This window comes from Pseudopodoces humilis, chromosome 6 (assembly GCF_049639895.1).
Source record: "Pseudopodoces humilis isolate 2021_Gansu_Grassland_sample_001 chromosome 6, ASM4963989v1, whole genome shotgun sequence".
NCBI lineage: Eukaryota > Metazoa > Chordata > Aves > Passeriformes > Paridae > Pseudopodoces > Pseudopodoces humilis.
In genome coordinates, this window is record NC_142205.1 from 28,647,782 (window position 1) to 28,674,832 (window position 27,051).

A 27,051-nucleotide genomic window follows, 5' to 3' on the forward strand; every position below is an offset into this window, starting at 1 on the left:
TACTTGTCCACCATCTGGACATGAGTACTGCATGCCAAACCAGTTGGGAGGACAGTGAAAGAAATCAAGGTTACTTTAAAGTAGTGAGGGCTTCCCAGGATAACCTCTGTACACTTGATTTTTCTGTTCTAAGCAGGTATCACCTTCTCAGTTGTAACTTTCTGTGACAGTAGAGGTGGCTGAAGGAACAAAGTATAGAGTGCAATACACCCAGTGCTCAAAGAGCCAGCCCTGGAATATTAAAAGGTAATAGAGGTCTTGGTAGGAGCATAAAGGTTCTCTATACTGTATTTTTCTTCCAGTATTCCAAGCCATTTGGATATTACAAGAATGTAACATCCAAGCAAAGGGAGATTACACAAAATCTAAGTATGTTTTGTAAGTACCTGGTGGCAGACAGGAGAAGCTTGTTCAACATTAGAATTTCCCACTCTGGTTTCTGCTTCTGTTTCTTGTAGATCCAAATTCCTCGATTTACTTGCTCTGTGTGGATTAATCTAAGTACCTCATTATTCTACAGATAGCAAGCAAAAGAGAGTATAGCACAAGATTATAATGACTTTATCTATAGGTGGTCAAATACCACATTATTTGACTTAGTTTTAATGAAATGATAAATGAGAGAAGAGGCACTAAACCTGATAAATTTTAGTGCAAATTTTTTTATACTGTAGAAAACATACTAGCAAGTGAGCTACACCAGAAAGCAATGAAGCCTAAGGTCACCCCACTCTAGAATTCTGTTACGTTAGTATTGGAGCTTTAGCCACCTGTAGGGCCATCAGTAGCAGTACTGATGAAGATGGTCCCACATGTGTAAGAACTGAGTATTTCCCTCCTTATCCCCTTCATAAAGTTAGAATAGATATGATGACACCTTAAGTATGTTAATTTTACAAGAACCTCGACTGAGTGACGTTAGGTAGGTTGTAAATTCAAGTGTATATTGTACATTCAGATGACATTTAGAATCATAGAAAATAGAACTTTAATAGTTTTTTGTCCCACCCTATTAAAGTGATATAGTTCTGGTTGTGTTAGTGTATTCATCTATCAGCATGTGTCTTAAGTGATTCAAAAATCTAGCTAAAGCTGTTCAGTTACAGCAAGTTTTCTTTTTTTGAGCAATGAGTGCATTGTGCTGTCATGCAGAACTCATGCTTGCTTGGCTGTGAGGGAGAAAATTACAAGTTCATTAGCTGATACGGCAGCTTTGTTTTCAAAAGCAATTTGATGTCTGTACTTCTCCCAAGTGAAAACGGAACTTTTCCTTACTCTAATGAACTGTTTTGATAGTAAAAATGTTCTGGAGGAAACCCATTTTTACTCAAGTCTTTACACTGAATCTTGACTCTACAAAAAATTTTAGAAGTCTGCTTTAATATGGCCTTTGAGAGGCACTTTTAGCTGGCTCCCATCATTACAACAAAGTCACTTTTTCTAAGAATGAAAATGCATAGAATTAGAAATTTGATTTCATGTGGATTTTAGACGCTGATTTCAGAAGGTAAAAATTTAGACTTCATATTATGAGAATGTTTTTATGAGAATAAAATGTAATTTTGGAAAGCACATCATATTTTTATTTTTCTAACATAGACATTAATTCCACCTCCAGTTTTCTCAATGCAAGTTAAGTTATTCCCTATAAGATACCTGAATTTTTAACATTTAACATAGAAAATAATGCTGAGTATTAGTGTTTAAACATCTGTTTCTTAACATATTTAAACCATTAGGTTTTGCATTAAAGCTTCCTGATTGCTCGTACAGTCATGATTTAATATTCCACAATGAATTTCTGCTTTAGTCTTACTAATCACATTTTTTTTTTATTTAGATAAAAATTATGTGCTGGTATCTATGAATGGTTTCTCCTTAAATTACTCAGAAATAGATCTAAAAGTGCAAAGTAATTATTTTATACTAAAAGGATTAAGTGTTTTATCTGCCACTAGAGATTGTCTACCTCCTGTTAAACCACTGAATGCACTCATTAACTTAGCACCATGCTATGTCCTTTCTCTTCTAATGAACTACTTACTGGGAAGGTAGTATTCTGCTTAAAGGAATTCCTGCTCAGGAAGCTGTGATACTTCTGTTTCTTAATGTATGGGTAAATGGCAAGCATGCCAGAATCTCAGGTGGATGGCTGGGAGAGGTAAAAGGTTTTGTTTGAAAATGTTGAGGTACTTGGCATGAGGAAGAATGCTAAACTTAGTGGTTCTATTATATTTACATGTGTTTTTGCCTCTTGAGGAACAGAATTTCGTAGGAAACTCTGACAGTAAAGTGACCAATGAATAGATGGTGAAATAAAATAGAACTATGGAGAGTGAATGTCGGAGGTGGCAAAGAATTTATGAATAATCATTAGCAATCAGTTGACAGTAAAGTAAATGTGAGGGCAGATGAAGATTTCTCTCACGATGACCATGAGTCATGATGAAAAGTTTGAAGAAAGTGTTAGGAGACAGTACTCTGAAACATATTAAAATAGGTGTAGTGGCTATAATATACAAATTATCTAATTTTTAAAAGTGAAGCTTACACTCAGTTAATTGTGATGCCTTCAAAACTTTCTCTACTGCCTACTTCTCTAACTTTTTAAAATTGCTTGCCAAATCTCTCTACTGAAATCTTTTATCATAAGATGGAAAAGGATGATTTTGCATATCCTAAAAAGAAAGAAGGAAAAATCAATAGTTTGAACTTGCACACAAATTTTAGTGATAAAATAGTTGTGTCATATGAACATTTCTGTGTTACAATTTATCATTTCTGGCAAGAAGAGAAAATGTGAATTTTCCTTAATATAAAGTAGGATTTTTATTAGTTTCCATGCTTTGCTTTGGACCCTTTACTTTTTGGTCTGATAGGAGGTTGTCCATTAAATTGACTGGATCATGTTGCTACTGCTAACCATGTAAAGTGCTGTATATATTTTTGATTGTCTTTTATAATTAATGTTGTAAAGTTGTACCTCTCTTTAGAGAATCAGATAGTGTTGTAATGCAGTTAGGAAAAATGGTATGACCCAAAGAATGTACCCCTGAAAATGTAGAATTGTAAATTTCTGTCCCTTATCCTCCCCAGTTCCCCTTATTGGTCGTGTAAATTCTCTCCACCCCTTTCCCCCCGTCTTGAAAAAAGACTGCTTATGGATACCTCTTGCTCTTTCCCTCCTGCATCTCATCCCGAAGGATCCCAAGAAATAAAACTGTAACTGCCATCTCAGCAAAGGGAAAGAGCTTGTTTTAGGTTCTTTTTTGATAAGCTAAACTATCTCCCCTGTCTCCTTGGCTGCTGCTGGGCGGACAGTGTTGACAGAGGGACATTAGAAATTATAGCAAGATAGACTGATATTTGGAGAAAAAAAAAAATCAAATAATTTCTTCATCCTGGAAGAGTTGACCTTGAAACAGAAGTGGGCTTTCATGAATTTCATGTGAAGCAATGAAACAAGGTACTACTTTCTGAAATCCTTGTAGAAGAAAGAAATGTCCTGTCTCACCTTTTCAGCTAGAGAGAGAGACATTGATAATACTGCCCCTAATGCTAAAGTCATCTGCAGACTTCAGGTATTTGAATTCAGTTGTTAGATATCTAGCTGGTTTATTGTGTACCTTTGGTTGCTTGTCCATTTTATAAACTGTAAAGGTTGATACTTCCCTTTTTTCTTCCTTTTTCCATTTCATAGCAAAGAAAGGCATGTATATTGCTCTTGCTTTTTTTTTTCCTCTATCTTTTTTTGTTGTTCTTTTTTTTTTTTTTTTGAGGTATGGCAACACAAATTCTTTTTAATTCTTGGAAGAAGTAGTGGTATTTATATGCTCTGTGCCTTTCTTGATAGCAAGTAATGTGTCAAATTTATTAAATTTAATTTTGGAAGAAAATGGCTGTAAGTGCTCATGATAGGTTTTGTCAATGTGCAAAAGTCAGTTAGACTTAAAAGTATTTATGAAATTTAGTTCTGTATGTTATGATATTTTATGAAAGCAGAACAAACTGAATGTATAATAGAAGTCCATCAGATATTCATGGTTGCACGTGGTCAAAAAAAACCAGTTTCCCTGGTGTCTTTTGAAAGTTTTACAATGCCAGCATCAGATGGTCTTGAAAAAGTGTGGATACAAGGGTGCATATTTATCTAATTTTATGCAACTCTAGCCATAATGCTCATAAAGAAAAAGCACAGTAGTAGATCTGTCTCTTACAGTCTTTCATCCTTCCTCTGACAGGGATTCTGCAGATTTTTGATAATTGCAGTAATCTTCTAATACAGCTTTTCCTTGCCGTTTCCACCTGTTGTTTTTCTTTCATTTTTCAAGGTATAACTTGTTATCCAAACCCTCTGGGTTTTCATAAAATGCAGATTCACCAGCTGCAAACTCAAGTCGTTACAGGAAAAGTTACTTTTTAAAATTCCTACTACATTCACATTCTGTTTAACCTAAAAGTCTCCTTATTTCCTTCCTATATCCCAAATGGTGGGGTTTTTTTTTGTTTGTGTGTGGATTGCTTCTCATAATTTGGTTCCTACTGTTTTTAGTTTTTGTTATTATCTTAGTCTTTTCTGTTATCTCTAGAAATAGAATATTCACATATATTATGCAATCTTAAAGCCTACTCAACTTAGAGAGCAGACTTCATCCTGAAACATTTGTGGCTGCCCTGGGGAAAGTTATGTATGTATTTTCTGCCAAAAATTGTTCTCTAGTCTGTTCAAAGTCAATTTTCAGACTTCCTACATTCACTTCATGTATTAGGTTATATGTCTCTTGCCTTCAGTGTAATACTGCATTATTTTTCTTCCAGTCTGTTTATTCATGTTGTAACTCCCAGTGATTCTACTTTTTCTTCATATGATGGTTTTCCTTCTAATGTTTTTTGTCATCATACTTCTTACTTAGTGTCACGCTTCTGTGATTATCTAGATATTTTTCCTTATAGCCTTTAGTTTCATCTTTACAAAATTTATAATATTTTTCTCAAGAGTTTTGGTATTTTTAAATTTTCCCTTCTTTTTGATATTCTACTCTTCTTGGTATGTACAGATGGATTTAAAAAGTATTCCCACTATCTGTTTTATATCTCTTGTTCTAAGATAGAGTGTCATGTTTTGCTCTCCTCTAAGGAGAGAGATGAATGAAATGCAAAAGTAGGTTGAATAAAAGTTTGACGCCTCTGAAGAGATCTGTATTGTTTAGAAATTTTTCTTTTGTTCTTTTCTATAAGACCCTCTGGATTTCTTTGGAGTGAGAAAGGAAAGCACATCTGTAATCATGATGATATCTGAAGACAAATGCGCAAAGGAATCAAGGGGTTGATTTCATTATTTGGTACTCATCTTTTCTCTTACCTTCTGATTTGTATGATTTATTCTAAAATCAGAGACCATGTGCACATTTAGTGCTGGTATTTATACAAATATTTCCTTTCAAGACCCAAATGGGCTCAGCTGACAGCATTCAAGAAAGACTAGATCCTACTATTTTCTTCTTCCTCCAAGTTGCCATCAGCCTATTTCAGCCACTGTTTGAGTTCCTGCCCACTGCTGAGTTGGCTGAATGCATTCGTTCTTAATTCAGGTATTTGCCTTGTATCAGCTTTCCTTCCAGGTCTATACCCCTTGAAAGTAAAGATAGAAATTTAAGAATTCCTTTTTTATTATTTATTTTTTGGCTCTTAACTTTTTAAACTTGCCCTTAAACCAGTCATTCATTTGTTTCCAGGTTGATAAATCATTTTTTTAGAAAGTTATCTTGCAGATAACTTATCAAGATATCAAACTGTGGAAGGAAATACTCAGTTGCTATTGCGTGTGATTTGGGTTTTCTTCATGGGAATTCTGATTGTTAGCATATGCTTAAGTGTCATGTGCTCTCCTTGTGTTTCCAAAAACTGCAAATAGAAAACAAGGATAAATCCTTCAGATACCCCAATTACTATTGCTAACCATAAGATACTAAAGGACATTCAGTTTTACAAATACTCAATTCAGATTGTTATTCTGTTGGACCTGAATTTTCTAATAATGGCATAAAGTGTAGTATTTCTCAGAGACACAGCATGATTCTTTTTCTCTGTAACATCCTTTTGTTTTTGAGATTTACTGAGTTCCTTGCTTTTTGCTTAGAGGTCTTCATTGTGACTTGTAGGTTTTGCGTTTGCATTTCTTCCCTGAAAATTCAAACTAGGTTGCATGAATTAGCTCTATAAAATCTTTGTACTTTGCTAAAGTTGGAGAAGAAAAATGGGATGATGTGGTGTGAAATGCTATCAAAACAAATATGATCTCTTTTAAATGCTTTTATTTTTCCTGCTTCATCTGTATTGCAATTCCCTGAAATACATAAGGCTAGTAATGGATTCTGATCTCATCATGGTCATTCTCTGCTGTAATCTATAAAAGGGATGATTCTCATTCATTAAGCTCTAATCATTTCCTCTCTTGTTATCCATCTATTGACAGGAGCCCTCATGGAAGTGATTTTTGTCTTGTTGCTGTGTTCTGTTGCATGAAAATGGTTCATCTGATATCCCTTCCCAGAACAGGAAACCGTATGCCATATTGTAATAATCAGAAGACATATTTTCTTTTTTAATTCATTTCTGAGCAGTGGTTTAAAACTGCTTTGTGCTTTGAATATTTTATAGCATCGAATTGTCTAGGATCTCAATATAAAATGGGTAAGAATGGCTTAACTCATTCAGTCTGAGTTCACCTAGTCCAGTATTTTTATTTTTTTTTTTCCTAACAACATCTGCAAACAGGTACCTAGAGAGGGGAGGTTTTATCTCCTCACCAGCCTGTAATCTTCCACCCCTCTGCTGTTTTCAGCTCTGGTTTCCTTGAGCCTAATGTTTTCTAGTAATGGATCTCTCCATGAGGAATGCTCAGTAATGAATAGTTTGTCAGTCCTAGGACTTGCACCTCTCTTTCTGTGCTTTACAGAATGAAATCTCCATCTATAGTTACAACTGCATCGGGAGAGGATTGACAAGTCTTACAGCTCATGCCTTGTCCTTTTATTAATCTTCATCTTTGCCAAGTATTTTGCTGTCAAAGAAAGCAAGTGCTTTTCATCTGTCCTACTTTCTAGAGTAGTGTTGTTGTCCATTTGACATACTTCTGAATTTACTGAATAGTTACTGTTCAAAAGACTTTACAACTACCTTGCTTTATATTAATTTGTTCTTTTACAAGAACCACTGCTGGCCTGAAGTAGATATTTTTTTTCTCTCTCTTAACCATGAATAGCGATTGAAGTGAAACTGCCAAATCAGTTATATCCAAACTTATTATGTAATCAGATGTATATTTTGCCATGCACAAATTGGATTGCCATGATGATTCTACCATCTCTGTTGAGGGGGTTTGTTTACATCTTAATCAGTGTAGTATGAAAACATGTTCTTTACAGTGAGTCAGCATTCTTAAGAGTAACATTGTCCTTTTCCCACTGTATACTGCATTAAGACTCTACCAAATATTGGCCTATCTACTGCACATGCTTAAGAATCCATTCTCTTCCTGCAGCACATACTTCTTTAATGATAATTGAGTTGATATCTGGACCTTTTGCTGATGATGGTCTTAGAATGTGAATGCAGTTTTAGCTTTCTGGGACTGAGAGTGATTAACATTGACCTAGGAGTAAATCTATGATCATTTGCCCTTTGAATTGGACATTACCTGTTTAACTGAGAAGATATTTAAATTTGTAGAACTGGACATGTATGCTACTATTATGATAAACACGTTGGGTTCTTTATATGCATACAAATAGCTGATATGGCATATCAGACTTAATCAGTTTTTAGATTGTACGTCCTTTGAGAAGGGATTCTTCCTTTCTTTGGATAACTGTCATTCTGCAAATCATGCAGTTTCCAAATTGGTGAAAGATCATACTTCATGTTTTTATCAACTTTTTTTCCACAAAATACGAGGAATGGATGTGTTATTTATTATCTAGTAGTTTGCATAGTTAAATGACAGAGAGAGCCAGAAGGTGCAGGAAGAAGGAAATTTTCAGTGGAAATTAAAAGGAAAAAATAATTAATAATTAAGAGGATGCCTATAGAAGTTGCAGAATCTCCTTCTCTGTAGACTTTAAAAACACTACTGGACAATTCACTCAACAGCCCATCAAAACTCCTGAATTTAACCATTATTTGAGGTGAATATTGAATGGGATGACCTCTACAACATTTAAATTTGTAAAAACAATAAGTATTAAGAATGTATGATTTTTAAAACCATTTTAATTGAAACTACATAACATCTTGATAAAAAGGATGGTGCTGTAGTGAATAATCATTTGATCTTGAAGTAAGTAATAAGAGATACTCATTTCAAATGACTGTTTTGAATGAGATGATTCTAGAACTCTTTTTTCAGTCTAATATATTGGTCATCTCCCATCAGTATTTGGAGAGAGACAAGTAGGTTTATGCCTGACATGGGTTATTTCCTGTGATTAAAAACTAATGGTGCAGTATTTCTTTATGTTGTACTCACCCACCGGATTGCTCTGTGTGCTTGGGAACAAAGTGTGAAGGTCACTTCTACAAGACCATCCTGGAATACTGTGATGAGGGGGGATGAGGAAAGAATGGCAGCCATTTGAAAATGAATACCAATTATAAGCTGATGAAGAGAGGACAATTTTTGAGCAAAGAAATGAGGAAGTAATTAGCTGATTATATTATTGCATATGCTTATCATACTGGCATGGGATAGACCATTGATAGGTAATGATAACCATTTCTTATATCACTACTGAAGAACAAAATATGCACTGCAGAGTGATAGACTAGATCCACTGTCTTGTTAGGCATTGGGCTTTGGATATTTGAAAGGTGGTTGGATATGGTTTTTTAGAATATTAGCCAAATGTTTTATCAGAGTGCTCAGCACTGAAATTTGGTGCTGACATTATAAATGCCATTTGTAGATCTCAAAGTTAGACCAGATGAATAATGCAAGTCATGCTTTTATAGCTGTTAAATTTTCCACAACCTGAGGAGATCAACAGTGTGCAGATGTCTAATCAATTAATTTATAGGGTTTTTCATCACAAGCCTCAAAGTTGGAATTAAGATTAATTTTTTTTTTTTTTTAAGAGCTCATGTAATTTCTCCAAAACTAGCACAGTTTTTCAGTTCTTTGGAACATTTAAACATTGTTTTGTCCTCTGCTCTTCCCTCCTCCTCTGTCCCCTGGATAACTTACATATGTTTATATTATTTGAAAGTAATATTTATTCTTAGGATGACATTACTTGCATGCATGCAGCTATTAATATTCAGTTCAGTGATCTGTCATATCTATCTTACGATATTTGGTTGTCAAAGATGTCTAATGAGTATTATGAAGCAACTGTACTGGGTTAAGTATTTCTAGAAATTGCTCTTATGCTATACTATCACCAGTTTCAACACCAGAGTTCATATTTATATGGTAGTAACACCACTAGAATGTCATTGGTGGCTTCCTCAATGATCTTAAGCTGCATTATATGCTACAGTTGGAGCAAGAATATGAAAAAAGGCTGTCCACTTGCTGAGGGTGGGTAGATTTCATTCTTAGTTTCATGCAATAATTAAAAATTAATAATTAAAATATTGTTATTTTAGTCAATTACCTGAGGAGGTGGTCAGCTGTGGGGTTGATATCAAGTTCTGCAGACTATAATCAGATGCTCTTTAGTACCAAGGTCCCTGCCATGAGAACTAACAGATGGAATTATTGCAAGAAAAGAAATTGGTAGGTAAACTGAAATCACTTTTTTCCATACCATTAATTTAGGGAGAAATGCTTTAGGGTTTGCAGAAATTTAATAAATATGCATAAGGTGATATTTTGTTTTCCACATCCTTTACATTTATACTGGCTTATTAAAGATTTAATTAAGTTTTCTGAAAAGGGAAAGGATGCAGTCTTGCAAAAAAATGTAGATGACAGTGTGGGTTCACAATAATTAGGGCTTCGGGGGTAAAATAAAGATTCTCTACAGTTAATGAATATTAAGGCAATATCTGCTTTGAAAACTTGCAAAAATGACAGTGTTTTACTTACCACATCTGTCTTCTGTTTGTTTTCTAACCCTGGTCCATCAATATATGTGACAGATAACATATCATTTACTTCTGCAACTATGAAAAGTAAACAAAAGTTACAGAAGATATTTTATTTTACCCTTTTTGTGGATAAGCAATTTTTTTTTTTACTAACTTCTTGATCTTCAGTATCCTGCATCTTCTTTGTAGTCCATTCATTTAAATCTCAGAACCAAGTATCTCTGGGTTAATTTTATTAGTATCTTCCTATTGAAAAAGCACATCACAAGGCACTGCAAAAACTGTTTTTTTACAATCCCTCTTTGAGTCCATTTGGCTGTTAAGGTTCTAAAATCTTGTGTTTAGTGCTTAGACAAAAAATGTGGCAAAGCAACTGTGAACCATGTTAATCCATGGTCTTCATTAGTCTCTTGTATTCTGTGTGTAGAAATATATAAATAAGCAAATGACAAGTGTTTTGTCTTCTTTGACTTGTAGCTTCCAAACTCTTGGGGACAAGAACTATCTCTAATGTGCTTCTTCAGTAACGCACAATTAAATTCTGCTCCTTGATTAGGATTGCTTAGTGCTCTGGTTGCAAAAATAACAATACCAAAAGAATAATTCCTTTGTGAAACTAGTTAAGTGTAAGTGGAACTATAATACTATACTTGAATGCTGAACAATGTAATTTGAACTGTAAATTCTGTATCAGTGTAATATCAAGGAAATATATTGTTCTGCAGTTCCAAAGATGTATTCAATTGTGATTCAGTACTGTTGTCATGGATTCTGTTATAGGGTTTTGTTTAACACCTTGAAAGTAACTTCTTGCTTCTATCAGCTTTATAGCACATATTAGAGTATGCTGTTCAGCCATATGCTGTACACATGGCAGCATATGTATATCCTCATTGCATCCTCTGTTGTTAGACCCCTCAACCATTTTGCAGGTCTGCTTTCCTCCCTCTGTCATTGTTGATCCTGTGTTCTTTTTGGAATATCTCCTGGAAGTCTTCCTAGAAGAAGAAATTCAATTTATTTTCCATCCTCTTCTCTAGGAATTTTGGTGGCCCAATCTGCCGTCAGTAAGTCAGTAGTACTTACCTCCCTTTTTCTTCATTAATTTTCATGGGAAAAGTGGATATTTTCATGACAATGAGTGGTGAAAAAGGGAAAAGGTAGAAAAGGAGCTGTACTATGGACAGTGAGGAAAGATCAGCAGATAGTGGAGCTTGCTCTAAGGGATTTCTACAGTTTATTGAGGAACTGAATTCTCTCAAGGATAATTTTCCTTTAAAACCTGCAGCCTCTCTGCAAACATTGGCTTACCTGTGGTACATAGCTTTTTGCATTAATGTTTTTAAAATATACCCTTTCTGAAACTTTTTGTATTCATTGACATTTTGAGTTTTAATTGTCTGAAAACTGGTTTATTTGCATCTTGCTACTTCTCCCTGAAAGTCTGTTTAAATACCTTTAATTACCTGGAGAGTAAATTTTTCTCATTGGTTAACTCTGTTCTAAATGAGAACTGTTAATGTGCCTCAAATAGAGTATTTGATTTTGTGTAAATATGAAGCTTTACTTTAGCGTTACAAAATTCTAGTAACTTATCCTGAAGACAGAACTGTGTATCTGCAAATTGACTTAGTCATGCTACAGATTATTTCTCCCAGCCCCTTTTACAAGCAGCTGGTAAAAAGCCATCTGGCTCACAAACCATGTCTGTTTTATATTATGAAATCTTTAAACACTTGCCCTTCTGCACTTTTATTTGTCTTTTGAACCATTCATTTACATAGCTTTTAACAAAGCAGTACTTTTTCAGAAAAACATGATCTCTTCTAACCTTGTACCTCAGAAATAACATATTTGGCCAAAGCCAGTGATCCAAACTACTAGTAAGTCACTTATGCAGTCAGATGATTTCAGTCAAGTTGGAGTGTCAATATAAAGTAACCCAATTATGTTCTTGGTTAATAATCTTCCAGTTTCAGTCATGCATATGTAACTCGATATGTATACATAGTGCAGAATATTTAGCTATTTTTAGTTTATTTTTGTATTTATTGGGTCTTATATACATTGTTTTGCAGAATAAATTCAATTCAGTTTAGCTACATTCTTGGAGTGGGAGATAAGGACTTGTGTACCAGCAAAGAAAATTGGAAAGTAATGCTTCATACTTATTTTTAAATGTGATTCAGACCTAAAACTTTGTAGCAAATCATGTCGTGTTCTTGTAAAAGGATAGGTTTCTGTCAAATGGAGATAAAGTGTATTCTCAGTCTTTGTGTCTGTAGGGATTAGGGCAGTAATTGCATCTAATTTCTGGTGATGCTTTCTCCTCCCTGTGGTCACTGATGTATTATTTCACTGAAAATGTTCAGGGAGGAGTTGAAATGTCTGTAGTGGATTTCTTGAACCTGAATGGAATTCCTATTACTTTACTCATCTCTAAGCTTGTCACAATGACAGTTTTTCTTAGCTGTTTTCTTCTAAATATAGAGGGGGCAAACTAATTGTGTAAATTGAGAATTCTAGTTAGGGACATGCACATATATATAATATATATATATTACATATATTCCTTTTCCCTGCAAATATCTATAAATATATATAATGCAGGGAACAGGAAATTTTGACAGAATGGATAGTACAGTTTTGTAGAATATGTATTTTTTTATTTTTTTTTAATGACCAGTTCTTGAACTGTGAAACCCCGACACCCTTGAACAGCATATAGTGTAAATCGTGCCAGATGAAAACTGGAATGAGCTGATAAATACTATCTACTTTTTCTCTGGCATGTTTTTAAGACTGCAAGAAGTTTCTGTGATGAAAATCTCCCAGACTGACTATATTTAAAGTGGTGCAACCAATGTCAATATTCCTGATCAGCATTTTTCCTTGTAATGAGGTGATTTACTGTTTGTTCTTGCATGTTCCATGAATATTCACCAATGTTGTTGCTAAGCATATTGACATGCTTTGCACTTACTTATCACTTATAATTGGTTTCAGGGCTGTCTAATCCTCCTCTCTATAGCAATTATTCTTTATCTATCAGAAGAGCCACCCTCTTACTCTACATCATGGAGCAGGAGGGGAGTAAGTTTATCAAATATTTTTTCTCACTTTATCTTTCACTAGTTAACTCACCTCTTAGGTTATCTCTGTAAATGATTTTGTCTTGTTAAATTGAGAAGTGAACAGATCAGAACCATTTTGTGCTTTTTGTTTCAGTTTTTCTGGGTTTTCTTTCCAATAGCACCTGTTTTAGCTTAGACTGTTGTGCTACTGTAAAAAACAGTAGTGGCAATGTATCCTGTCTTCTAACTGGGAAACTTTGTTAGTTCTTTATTATAGCTACTGTTGTAGCATTTGTAAGGGAAGTGGCTGTCTTAGAGATCCATGAGAGAAAGTGCAGTACTGAAGACCTTCACACCCAAAAAGGAAAATGTTTTGTAGGGAAGCTGTTTCTATTGACTCCCCAGGCAGTAAGCAAGCATTTCTGAGGTGCATTTTTTATTTGACAAGCTGACTTCAAAATCTAGGTTGAATGGGAGTTGAAAGGAGGGGTGCTGGAAGGTGGCATGCTTAACCTTACTATTGACCTTAAAGAATGCAGATATCAAAATCATAATATTTAAATATAGGATAATATGTTGAATCTTTTTCAGCTAGCTTCAAACCAAGACAGGAAAAGAATGTGTGTAAGTTGTATTCATATACGAATTGGTTGACTTTTAAAGATCATGTAGCCTTTGATTTCAGTAATTTTTCAGTGTTAATTCTTTGTGGAGTTATTTTAAATACTAAGATAGTGTTTTCTACCTCGGGATGTCCCTGAGATGCAAATGATGATGACTGGGAAGGTATATACTAGTATATGTAATATGTTTGCTTAGTACCTGCAGTGCTCTGTACTGCCTCTGTTATGTTTTTAAAATTATGGACTTGGGATCTAAAGAGGGCTTCAGATTATATCTCTGTGTGTTTAGGTAATCGGGGAAAATGATTTTCAGGAAAATTAGAAGTGTCTCTTTTTCAGCTGGGAAAAAAAATGGGGAAGGTGCTTCTCTGATTTATTCTAACTGTTTTCAAAGCAAAGCTCTAGGATAGGTCTGTGGAATGTCAAATTTTATAGTCATGCTTCCTTTCTCCTTTAATATTTTTATTTTTTCTATATCAACTCCTTAAAATCAACCACTGAAAACAAACTGCAAAATAATTTTTTTCTCTCTCTTTTTTCTCTGTCCTCAAGCAACCTACGCTTCAAAAGTGCGAGCATTCTTTTTGTTTGCCTTAACTTTAGATGCAGAATAATCATAGGTCTCTACTTGGTCTGTTACAGCATTGAAGCTTATTATTTCTTGAGTTGTTTAGGTCTTGAAATTATGTTCTTCTTGGGCAAAAGAATAATCTAAGGTTGTTTTTTTTTTTCTTTTTTATTTGTGTGGTAGAATTATTTTGTTGTTGTTTGTTTTCCTGTGTTTTAAATCTGCAGTGGTTTTTAACCCTGATAGGTCTTATATCAGCCAAGTCTTGATCTATAATTTTTGTTTAGTGTGAATAGTAATGATATTTTTCATAATATTTATTTCTTTTCTACCATTCATTTATCCTATGGGTACTTGCGTTAATGGGTAAATCATAAAGACTATGTGGAATTTTAAAGGAAGAAGTTTCAATGCCTTTGGTAGTAAGAGCTTTTTCCACTCTAAAGATTGATTATTTTGTCTGCAATTTTTGATTATAATTTTTTTAATTCTTAAATTTTACACAGACTAGTTTGTGCATAGTTAGATATCGTATTTCAGAAAGTACTTAACTGCTTTGTCACAAGATAGAAAGTGTTAATTACTTGTCATCACCACATCTTTCCGCTGAAGTTACTCTCTTAATTCACTTGCTGTGAAGAGGCAAGTGAGAAATTTAATTCTGTTTTTTTAGCTTCCCAGTGTACTAATCAGCAAGATAACCTTTTGTATTAGCATTAAGGTGCAATAAGAAATAGATACTTGAGAATTCTATCAGTAATACCAAAAAGACAAGTTCATGATGTCTGCCTATGGTGTTGGTTTTGGGGTTTGGGCATTTTTGATGTTGTTGTTTATTGTGTTTGTTTTCGTTTGGTTTTTTGATCTATGTTTTTTGTTTTGTTTGATTGTGGAATTTTTTTAATGTTTTAGGAGACGAAGAAGCCAGAGTACTCATACCCAGAATATCTTTCAACTAGATGCTTTATGTATTCTTTGTATGAAGTTAACTAGCTGTTCTTTGCTTGTATGGAGAACTCTGCTGGTTTGTTGATTCTGTTAAAGGTCGCTTAGCTTCCTCTAAAATTCTTTTATGTTATGTATCCTCATTATAAATGTGTGCTATATAATAACAAAGAAAGTTTAAGTACTCTTGTATTCCTTGTTGGAGCAATGTTTCAAAAAAGCAAGCATTATTCTTAAGGAAATTCTGTCAAAATTATTTCATTATGCTTGACTGAGGTCTCATTGTTTTCCTGTTCAAGCCATTATATTTATGATTACCAAATAATGCTTATGTGCCTTGGAACAATTTAATTTTTGCCTGTTCATTCTGGTATGTTTTCAGTGATAGAACCAAATCTTCTCTGATCTGTATTTACTCCACATTTTACATTTTTAATGTTTTTTTTAATAGATTTGTCCTTGACTTACTTTCTTTTAACAGTAGGTGCTATTGCCCCTTCCCAGTCTTCCTTTATCATCTAATTCACTTTAAATTCTTGATGCTTTCCCTAGCTAGCCTTTCATAAGATTTTTTTTTTTACTAAAACTTCTTTTACTTGTAGCAGTTTAGTCATCTATTCTGTACTTTCAGGGATTGGAAATACAGCCTCTATATTTTAGCTTATTGTTTGGAATAACAGAAAATTGAGGAAGAGGAAGAAAGCCTTTTTTTAGCAGTAGCCGTAGTTTGGTTTTCTGGGTAATTCTTCAATGTGCTGAAGGGCTTTGAGGGATTAGTCTCTATGTGGTGATACCACAGAGAAGAGAACTGAGTTATCAATGCCTTTGTAAAATGTCTCTCTAGTGTGCCTGTTTACAGAGATGGAAACAAAAAAATGATCCAGTTTCTATTTAATTTTCTGATTTTTCAGGGAGAAAATCCAGCAATACTCTGAACTTTTGTTGTTCTTCTTTTTTTTTTTTACCCCTTTCAAACTGTGATTTTTTGGTAGCATTCCACTAAAGTCAAATTGGCCTCAAATATCTGAGGTGAATTACTGCTTTGTGAAGTTACTATTATCATTACTTTATCAGCTTTCAACATAAAATCTTGTCATTCCAGAAATATGTAGAGAAATGGGCAGTAAGGGATAGAAAGGGAAAGATGATTGGCAGTATTTCAACAGCATTTCAGTTTGTGAATTGTTTTATTGTGAAACAGGGAACAAATACACTTTGAAGAAAGGAACAATTTTGTTGGTGTTTGTCCAAGTCACCTTTTCTCTAGATGCTACTTGCTCTAGTATGCTAAAGTAGAACTTGCTTTACATTCATGAAAAAACTGAAAATAGGATGGAACTCTTCAGTAAAGTGATGTCTTTTCAGGCACATCTTTTAAATATCATGCTTTCCACCTAATGTTCTGAAACTGAAAATGTTCTGAGGAAGGGCTGAGAGAGTTCAGAATGTTTATCCTAGAAAACCAAAGGTTCAAGGAGGAGTTATATCAATGTAAAAAAATACCTGAAGGGTAAAGTGTAAAGATGGCATCCAGAATGGTGCCCAGTGACAGGACTGGAGGCAGTGGGTACAAAATGAAGCATCTGAACATCAGTGAACACATCTGTTCTGTGAAGATGACTGAGCATTGTCAGGAGTTGCCCAGAGGTTAGGAGTGGCTGGTTGTTTTGTTTGGATTTTGTTACTTGTTTTGGGGTTTTATTTGTTTTTGTCTGGTTTTTAATTTGTTTTTGTTTGTTTGTTTGTTTTCCCTAAGGAACATACTACCTAAGCTCTTTGAATTTTTTCCAGGGCAGCATGTCCTCATTTGGGGTATATGGGGTACTAGAGCTCTGGTATGTACAAAACTAGTATATGAGCAACCTCATCCTGGATTCCCAGGTTGGCTTACTCTGTAACACTTTTTAATAGTTAAAGAGATTCAGCTGGCAAAAATATTTTGCAATAAGTTGAGAGGGAACAGCTGGTTATATAGGACTGTATGTAGAATGTTCAGCTGTACATACATTGCTTGAGAGTAGAAGAAATACCTCATTTTCAAAGACACTGTGGACTCTAGTTTTAGAATGAAGAAAGAGGAGAAATATCTTGTGTCTGCCTGTAGCATCAAACCTTTGCTTTTAGTAGAGAAGAACAGTTTCTTCAAATGGTCTAAATTAAATAAGGCTGCCTGCTGATTGCAGCAAACCCTGAAGTGAAGAGTTACTGATTTTTAAACATAAACACAATGTTAACAATGTGTTGAGAATTCAATATTCTTTGTAGCAAGGGAGAGGTACATGAAGTATATATTAGTTCCTGCGTGGCTTTCAGTAGCTAATTCATAATTTTCCACTGTAAATTGAACCAGGTTGCTGAATGCTCTGAGATGACTCTTGTAGAAAGCTGAACTTAATGAAAGAACCCCTTGAGGTCCAGAAACTCAGAATGGCAATATAAATAGCAACTAGTTTAAAAGGCTGGGTTAGCTAAGTTTAATTTTGCCTAAAAATCAGAAATTTTTGAAAATGGCAGGTCAAATAAGTTTGTATTAAACATCTTCATAATCTGTATCTTTGAGATGGGTTCCTGGATTTAGAAAGTTTTGATATGTGAAATAATAATTGTGCATGGAGTTAACTTGAAGTATCTACTTAAAAATCATAAACCTGGCATTTTGAAAGGTATGGCTGAATCCAGTTGCCAGGAATCTGAAGGTTCTGAATCTTGAAAAAAATAATAGTAATTTAGATTTCGGAGTTTGATCTTAATGAATTGGAATATATGTGCGGAATTAATTTTTAACTTTTTGTGCATAATTTTAATATTTTGCTGAAGATTTCTTTCCATCTTTAAGCAAGAACTTCTGCAATATTTTTGCTAGGTCACCCTGAGTTGTTTTCCACTGAGAATAAATGGAGCTTTTTTAGCCTTTGTGTATAACTCTTGGAATCATCCTGGCTGTCCTATATTGTGCCCTCCTGAGACTAATATCCTTCCAGTATAAAGGCGACCTAAGCAAAATGTGCTTTGAGGTGTAGATGGTGCTTTTGTTACAGAATCTTTTCTCTAATTCATAATTCAACCTTTTGATATTTATCATTGTATAATTAATTGTGTCCATGCTTATAAAGAAAAAAACAAGTAAAATAAAATAATAGGGGAAAAGCCTGTAGTTGTATAAGGCATCCTACCTAGGATTATTTCTATGAAACTTTAATGATTTAACTTGTGTTTATTTAATGCAATACAGTAGGTATTATCTTTCCAGAAATAAGATATGCTATTATTTATAGTACTAGAGTCTTACTCTGTAATTCATATTGTTGATCTTACAGGCTTTATTTAAAGCAGATGAACTTTATTTTTTAATGAATGTAAGTTACTATAAAGTTTATGACAAATTTTGAAAAGTATTAAATACAAAATGGTGAATGTCTTGTACTTTGGAATCAAGTATCAATTTTTGATTGTAATCAATGGAAATTGACAATCTTTGTAAAATTGACTGGACAAAATGCATCCAATGTCAACCATTATGCAAGTTATTTTCAGTGTTGCATTTTACACTGTGTAAAGAAATTAATATTAATACTTTCATGATGTTCAGAAAATGACAGCTTCATGTAATAGGAAATCAATTAGATTTTTCTGAAACTACTGATAGAACAACTTATCAGCTAAAATAAGATCTGAAAAAAACAAAAAAAAACCCTCAACCCCCCCCAAAAAACACAGTAGTTTTGGTACTCCATTTATCTACTCAGCCTTAAAAGGACATTTTTAGATATAATGCCACAAAATGTAGGCATTTTACATGAAGATGAAAATCAGTGTCTCATTCCAAAAAGCAAATCCTCAGTCACAGCTAAATGACTTTGAGTCAATGGAGCATAATATTAAGTCAGTCATACTGTGCCAGCTTACATCGCTTCTCAATTATGTTTGGGCAATGGATTTTTGTAAATAAATAAATAATCTGAGAAGGAAAAAAGAGTATCCAAACAGATTTCTGTATATCTTAGTGGTTAGTAATATTTGCATTAACTCATGCTCCTCTTTTCTTGCAGAGGAGAAATCAGAGAAAACATTTGCTGTACTGATAGTCATTCTCAATAGAAGAATTAGTTTATGAGTGTATGGCTGCAGAATAATGTGTTGCTCAGTGGAATATTCAGATACTTAATCCTGGAGTTCTCTGTTAGGCCTAGGGTTGTGAATCAAGAAATTACAGTTTGTAACTTTGACATGACCCATGGTTTCTATTCCTCTTGTTTAAAGACAAGTTCAAAATACGGACTATTTTTGATAAAGCTACTGGTGCGGCTTGCCTTAATTTGAAGAGAAATATATTTTGACAAAAGTGAAATATATTTCACATATATTTAATATTTTCCCCAGGTTTTAGAATAGCCTAGAAAATATTATAGAGAAGAGTGAAGATGCAGACAGATCAAAGTAATCACCTTTCTTAGCACTTTCTAGTCCAGGAGCTATTTGAAATCTTGTTTAGAAGACTTATGCAGGAAAGTAGCATTCTATTTCCCTTTTTAGTGTGTAGGAAATATTATAGGAAATTATCTAAATATGTGCCATTACTGTGTGCTGAGTTTTACGAATGATAAAAATATTTTTTTATATGTTCCAAGATACTGATACATTGGTAGCATAAATGACATTTGTATGCAGGCATCAGGTGACCAAAGGACAACAGAGGAATGAATGCCCATAAGAACACTTTGAATGTTGAATCCATCATCTTTCTGCCTCCAATTTAATGGGATCAGTAATTGCATATCTCTGAATGTTCATCGGACACATTTTCAGAGAAATTAACTCTTCTTACAACATACTGCTGAAATGTGTTTATTAGTACAATTAGTTTATCTGTGCTGTTATTTTTAGTGTAAATAAAGACTCAAACGGAGACTGTTAAAACAAATTGGAATTTAAGCTACATGCTTTAGATAGATTTATGAGATACTTTACATGCAGTATGAGTACAGCCTTGTTTTGTGGCTTGTTTTTGGTTTGCTTGGTTGGTTTTTTTTTTACAATGAGTGCTGTCCTGAAATAATTGTGTACAGAGCTAACATTTCTTGGGGATTTGATGTACCTGAGTGAACAAAGGAGAATTTTCATCAAGGGTGGTTTTTCAATCTGCCTTAGCTAGAGTTGGTAAAATACACATAAAGAAAATGATGAAAGTCAGTCCATCTTATTTTCTTTTTATTTGCAACATCATTTCAGAAATACTTAACAAAATATGTAGTTAACTCATCTCCAGTAGAAAATGTAGTATCAAATCATTAATTAGAAACTCCTTACTTTATTTCTTTCACTACAGAAACTAAACTTCGAGATACTGGAGTGAGTTTTAATTTTCTGTCAGGAAAGGGGAATAACTAATGCTTCAGCCTTATTAGTAGATTAAGTCCCTGGCTAATTTACACTTTTCCTAGTGTAGGTAGATATCTCATGTTGCTGCTTTTGACCCAATCTTTCTAGAGCTGAGGTTTTAGTCTTTCAGGTTCACATATTGACCAGTATTTGGGACTCTATTACATCAGAAAGACCCGAAGCCTCTTCTGAAACCTGAAAGATGCAATGTGTTAGAGCTGGTGTGTTTCAAATGGAAGGAGTCTAGTTTGAACACTGAATCATTGAGTAATATAATTGGGACTTAGTTCTTTGCTTTTTTCTGATAGCCACTGCTTTAAATTATCTGTGTCAGGTTATTCTAATGGAAGGCAAAGTAAATGAAAGGAAATCTGAAGAAGAAATCTTGAAAATATCAGGGACATCTACTGGACAGACGGAGCAAGCAGCACTTAGGAAAATACATGTGGTTTTTTGTTATTTGGTACCCCTGCCCACTACAGTCTTATTTGGGCCAAAAGAAATTTAGAAAATCTGGCGAAGAAAGATTAACAGTCAAGTGAGGCAACACGTGTGTTTACAAGATGATCCTTGTTGTTTATGCTTTGTCTTGTAGGCACTGTGTCTTGGGAGAGTGAATAAATAAAGCTGTGTTTTCAGTAGCTAATCTGCTAGTCAGAGTATGAAAGGGAAGGCTTGTAGATGTCAAGCTCCATTGAGTTAAGAAGCAGAGAGGAGATACAGGAGATCACTGGGAAAGAGTCCCTAATAGGGAATTGGTGCAGATGCTAGAAGTTTGGCCTACCAGCATCTTTAGTTTCATAACTTGTCACACCTTGCTTTTTGACAGGTGGCTTGGTTGTTTCATCACATCACTGGAAGCCAAGATCTATAATAAATGAAATTTACCTTTTTTCTTTTGCTTTCTTCATGACTCAGTAATAGGGACAACTACAAATGGAAAAATATTTTACTAGCCTTAGGGATAAAAGAAGAATTTCTTAGAATTGTTTTCCCAAGCAGCTTTTTATTTCAGTGGGGAGTGCTCATCTGCTTAACAGGATTGAGGAAAATATGCGAATGACTGTGACTGTCACTATTTCAGGAGCAAAGACAATTTTCATAGGTGATCGTCTTATGAAGTAATCCCATTTTCTAAAATATTAACAGCTTTCCTTGTGTAAGAAAATTTTGAGATTTTGAATTTTCTCAGTTAGATTTTTAAGGGTTATTTAGTTTTGTAAAAATGTTGATGGGCCATGTATTTTCACTTGTTACAAAATAGTGTAGGAGCAGCAAGTAATGTTATAGTTCTGTTTGTTTAGCAAACATATAAAAAATAACATTCATTTTGTTTCCAAAACAAAATAAAGATTATGATACGTGGCTACTTCTTCATCCATTGATTTAATGTTCTGTGTTTTTACACACTGTTATCTGTTGATAACAAACTGATAACTTTTGTAGTTATTTGCAACATCAAATCCAGAGATTTCTTTATACAGGAAGAATTTCCTTTCTCATACTTAGCCTTTGGATTAAATTTTTTTGTTGTTGTTTGTTTGTTGGTTTTTTTTTCCCCCCCTAGTGTTTCAACTAAGTTATCAGTATACATCTGGTAAGGGCTCAGAGGAATTCTGTAAACAAATAGGTTTAAATGGTTTTAATATGTAGGGTCTTTACTTGTACAGACTGTGGAAAGGAGTGGAAAATTAGAAATCTGGTGTGAAAATTATGTAGTATCCCTTGTTTTCTGGATTTGAGTAACAGTTGTAGTGTCTCTGTAATCACAAAGTGTGTTTTGTTAGATTTAGCCATTCTCTCCTACTTCTAGCTTTTCTCTGGCAGACGACTTTTCCCAGGGGGTAGAAAGAAGCAAGTTAATAAAATTTGTGTGTCCAGAATCCTAATGGGAATTCACTTTGGTAACAATTGTATGTATAGATTGTATAGTTGGACGGTAAAGGGTGAAAGAAAATATGTTCAGTTTCAGTACTTTCAAAGCAAGAACAATTTGGGATAGGCTGCTGTCTTTTCTAACAGTGCTTTCTAGGATATTAGTAGATTATTTTTGCAAGGGTGAAATAATGAATTTTGCCTTTTGGTTCTACATGTTTTTCTGTCAATTTTTTTTCACTTTTCAACACCTTGCTTTGCACAGGAGAAAATTTTTGACTGAGGTAGAGCTCATGCTTTGATTCAACAGTATGTTTTTCTGTTTCCTACATTTCTATCTTTAAAAAAATATTCTTACAAAAATATCCATATTAGATTCTGAATTATGAAATCCTTAAGACTGGTCTACTTGCTTCAGTGTATTTAAAACACACTTTCCCTTCCCCCCTGCCTGTTAACACACTGACCAATTTTCTGCGTCTAGTGTCTGTTAAGTGGGTGCCTTTTTGATCCAAAGCTGAATTAGACAGTTGAAATTTTAAAGTCTGCCATACTTCCTTAAGACTTAGATTTACTAAGTCAAATGCATGGCTAAATTACAAACTTATATTTTTCAGATTTATTTCTTAGATTTCATTAATAAATGAAATGAGGGAAAGGTTGCTAACTTACTCAGGAACATAACTTGTGAAAATATTTTGTAAATGGCAAAACTGATATCAGACCTTCATCTTTTTTCTAAAGACTTACTTTCTAAAGACTTTCTGACTTAAGTCAGAAAAACTGCACTGTGAATTCTAGAGCTGTCAGTCCCAAGTTCTCTTCTATCAATTACTCTGCAAAAGAAATCTTCTGAAATAAAGTGTACAAAAAAATTGGTAGGATACTGAAGTTACCTAAGAGAAGTGTTGCCTGTAGCAGAATGTTTTATGATGCAAGCTACTGTCTGCAGTCTATTAAATAAACTTTCTATTTGAAAAGAATAGATTTCTTCAGAATGCAGTGAAGCAAGTACATACATTGTACTTAATGACTACACTCCTGAAATGTTACCTTGATTTTACCTAGTGTAGTGCACATATACAGTTAGTTCAGTTACTAGCTTTCTACTTGTGCATATAGGAAAAACCAAACAAGTGATAAAAGTGGTTGAGAACATTGTAGTGAATATTGTGCAAGAGCTATGTAAAGGTGACATTACACATGGCTGCATCTAAAGGAATCAAGACTATTTTTTATTGGCAACTAGCTTCCAAATAAAATTAGAACTGGGACTTCTCCAAGTAAGATTCTTCCATATAACTATATTTTATAGAAGAAAATTATGTAGCACTAATAGAGCTGGACTTTTTCCCTCTCCTATTTTTTTTCCTGTCAAGATCATGCTTTTGCTTTCATACCCTTAGCTCTATTTTATCAGTTTCTTTTCTTTAGTAAGGCCTATTCTGAAAAGTATTTGTTTTTCTGTACTAAGTAGGATATTATGCATCATTCCTATGTTAATGTAAAAGCTACATCTTTTTATTAGTTCTCTTTGGTTTATCTTTTGGCTTAAATTATTAAAGCTTTCAGATATACTGGTTTTCATCCTTTTTAGCTCCTTGGATTATATTGTACATTTCTGGCTGGAGTGCCTGATACAAAACAAGTGAATCTTTTGAAATGAGCAAAGATTTAATCCTGGCACTACTAATTGAAGGAAATCTTACAAATGTGTAGGCTTTATTTTTATGTAATTTGCTTTATGATTCTTTTTAAAGAAAAGAACTTACATAATATCTTCTTGAAGCAAAATCACCAGAAACATATGTCTTTTAGAAGAAGAAAAATTATAGTTGTTGTGAATTCATGTTGTAAAGATTGGCTTTTCACAATTATTCTGATAAATATATATTATATGCTTTCACTATATTCTTTTCTCTCTTAGTAAGTTATAGGCTTAGATAGGAATTCTGAATAATAAAGATATGTTTCATCCGGACAAGGCAAGACAATGGGAGGATCAAGCTGTGGAAAACAGGCTGTTATCAGCAGCAGGAAAGGGAGAGCAAACTGTTATCAAAAAAAAACGGTACCAGGACGTGGGCAGGGGGGAAAGATAAGCTCAGCTGCCCTCAGAAGAAGGATGAGGGGCCCAGACCCTTATCAACAACTGACCATCTGCAGAACAAAGGAAACCAGACTCCAAAAGAATGCTGACCAGCAAGAATAATGATGACCAGCAAAAAAATTATGATGACCAGCAGAAATTGAGACTGTGCAGGAGCATGATCCAAGAAGGCGGAACCAGGGAGGGGACATGCTTGAATATGCATTAACCCCTCACAACAAGGATGGGATAAAAGGGGTATCCATGAAATACCAGGTGTGCTCTTGGCAGCATGCCAAGGCACCCGGCTGTTTTAGCTCTTTGCTTTATTTTATGTCTCTTATTGTCTTTATTAAACTTTTTAAAATTTACAGGAGTGAACTTTGTTTTTCACATAGTTTTAATTGAATCATTGATATTCTCATGATAAACAGTTCTGATCTCTCCTTCACATTCATGATTACAAATACCAACTAAATTCTGAGAACAGGAACAAAAACCTAAAGGTTTTTTTTTTATAGGGTCAGGTAAATGCAGGTATTTCAGAACTGTTCATGATCCACACTCATTAAAGCTTCTTTTGGACTCTAGCCTTCTGATGACCTGTGCCTAAGGGGACCAGCCCCTAAGGGACATTGATAATTTTGAAGGAGGGAGTTCTGACAGGCAAAATATATTTTTTCTTTATCCTTGCAGTTCATAACTTCCTTACCCTCATATCTGTACTCTCATTCATAGCATTACTGGTTTGTCAAAATGTTACTAGATGACCTAACTTTTCTACTTCATTCAATTTTTTAAAAAACTCTCAGAAAAGCCACCTTGTCTCCTTGCTCAGTTGTTCTTGCACAGTGTTTGGCTTTTATCCTTGCCTTAGCTGTCATCATGCTCCCTTTTCTGAGAGTGTCCCTATTTCAATATGTTTTTTAAGCTAGCTTGTCCTACCCCTCCACAGTGGAGCCTGATCAATTTGTAAACCCTTTCACTAATTTATGTGTGTTTTAAAAGAGGTCTCACATCTTCAAGTTTTCTGAAGTTAGTTTCCTCTTTGGTGTGCCTTCCTCACTTTCTGTTCCTGCCTACCCTCTTCTCTGTCCTTCTCACTTTCTCTCAGCACTCAGCTTCTGAGTTGCAATGTTCCAGTTTTCTCCACTCTTTTTTTTTTTAGTTTTTATTTGATATAGGCAGTTTCCACAGGCCCAGTGAGCAGGGAGCTGAAGACTTAAACCAAGATAGATGCATTAATCCTGTTATGCTGTATGCAGCAGCCCACCTAGAGCATGGTCAGTACAAGCTTCCTGAACCTAGGTAATTAGGAAGCTAAACGCTTTCTGCTGAGTGTGTGTGGAATCAGGCTTACTTTATTTAAAAAAAAACCAAAAACAAACCAACAAAAAACAACAAAACAACAGCAAAAAACAACCCAAAAACCCTGAATAGATTTTCATAGGAATAGTTAGATAAAGAGGGCTGTCTTTTAGTATGTCTCAGCTTGCTTTTAAGTCATTCATGTGATGGAATGCTTTGAAGCAAAAGACAATACACAAACAGATTTTTCTTATACAGTGGTAGTTCAGTCAAAATATTTGTGCTTTTCAGTCTTGAGATCAGCTTAAAATGTTGATCTCATAATGGAATGTACCTAGATGAGTTTATGACAGTGCAGTCCTGTCTGTAAGAAAAATATAAAAGTGCATAAATTTAAATTCAGTATGATACATTTGTAAGAAATTCTAAACATAGTAACTATTTATCTCTCTTTGTAGGTACATTTTTCTTTCATCTTTGTACTCAAGTGACTGACAATATCCTGCTGTGATTTTTACTAAATAGAATAAATACAATATAAGACTGCATTTTCTAAAACTTCAGTTTTTTTAAATGGAAGTTAAATGATTGCTGTACTGGTAACTTCTGTTTAGGCAGTGATCCTTGCTCTACTCCTTTGCCTTTGGCAGCAGCCTGTTTGATTTTATTTTATGAACTCTATCTGTTTAAGACCACATTGAGTTATTCTTTTAAGTACTTAAAATCTCGTTGACTACATGAAAGACTAAATTGTGCTATAAGCTAAACCCTTCTACATACAGCTATGTATAACTTCCATCTTGAGTCCAGAGGAGTTTGGAGGGTGCAAAGGCAGAATATAAGTAAATAGCTCTTAAATTTTAAGCTTTAACATTCCTTATGCTTGTCCTCAATTACAGAATCTTTTGGCTGAGAAAGTGGAACAGCTGATGGAGTGGAGCTCAAGGCGTTCGGTCATCCGCATGAATGGAGATAAATTCCGAAGATTTGTGAAGGCTCCACCTCGTAACTACTCTGTGATAGTGATGTTCACTGCTCTCCAGCCACAGCGGCAGTGCTCTGTTTGCAGGTAATTTTTACCTTGGTGACCTTTCTCATCTT

The 27,051-nt window shown here is 34.3% G+C and overlaps 1 protein-coding gene across 2 annotated transcripts in view; it reads left to right on the forward strand.

Moving 5' to 3' along the window:
• Positions 1–27,051, forward strand: part of TUSC3 (tumor suppressor candidate 3) — a 111,124-nt gene that overhangs the window by 11,008 nt on the left and 73,065 nt on the right. For both annotated transcript variants that reach the window (XM_014259925.2, XM_088056481.1), the window contains exon 2: positions 26,850–27,019. In XM_014259925.2, the coding sequence (XP_014115400.2) occupies positions 26,850–27,019 (170 nt within the window). The remainder of the gene's footprint in view (positions 1–26,849; positions 27,020–27,051) is intronic.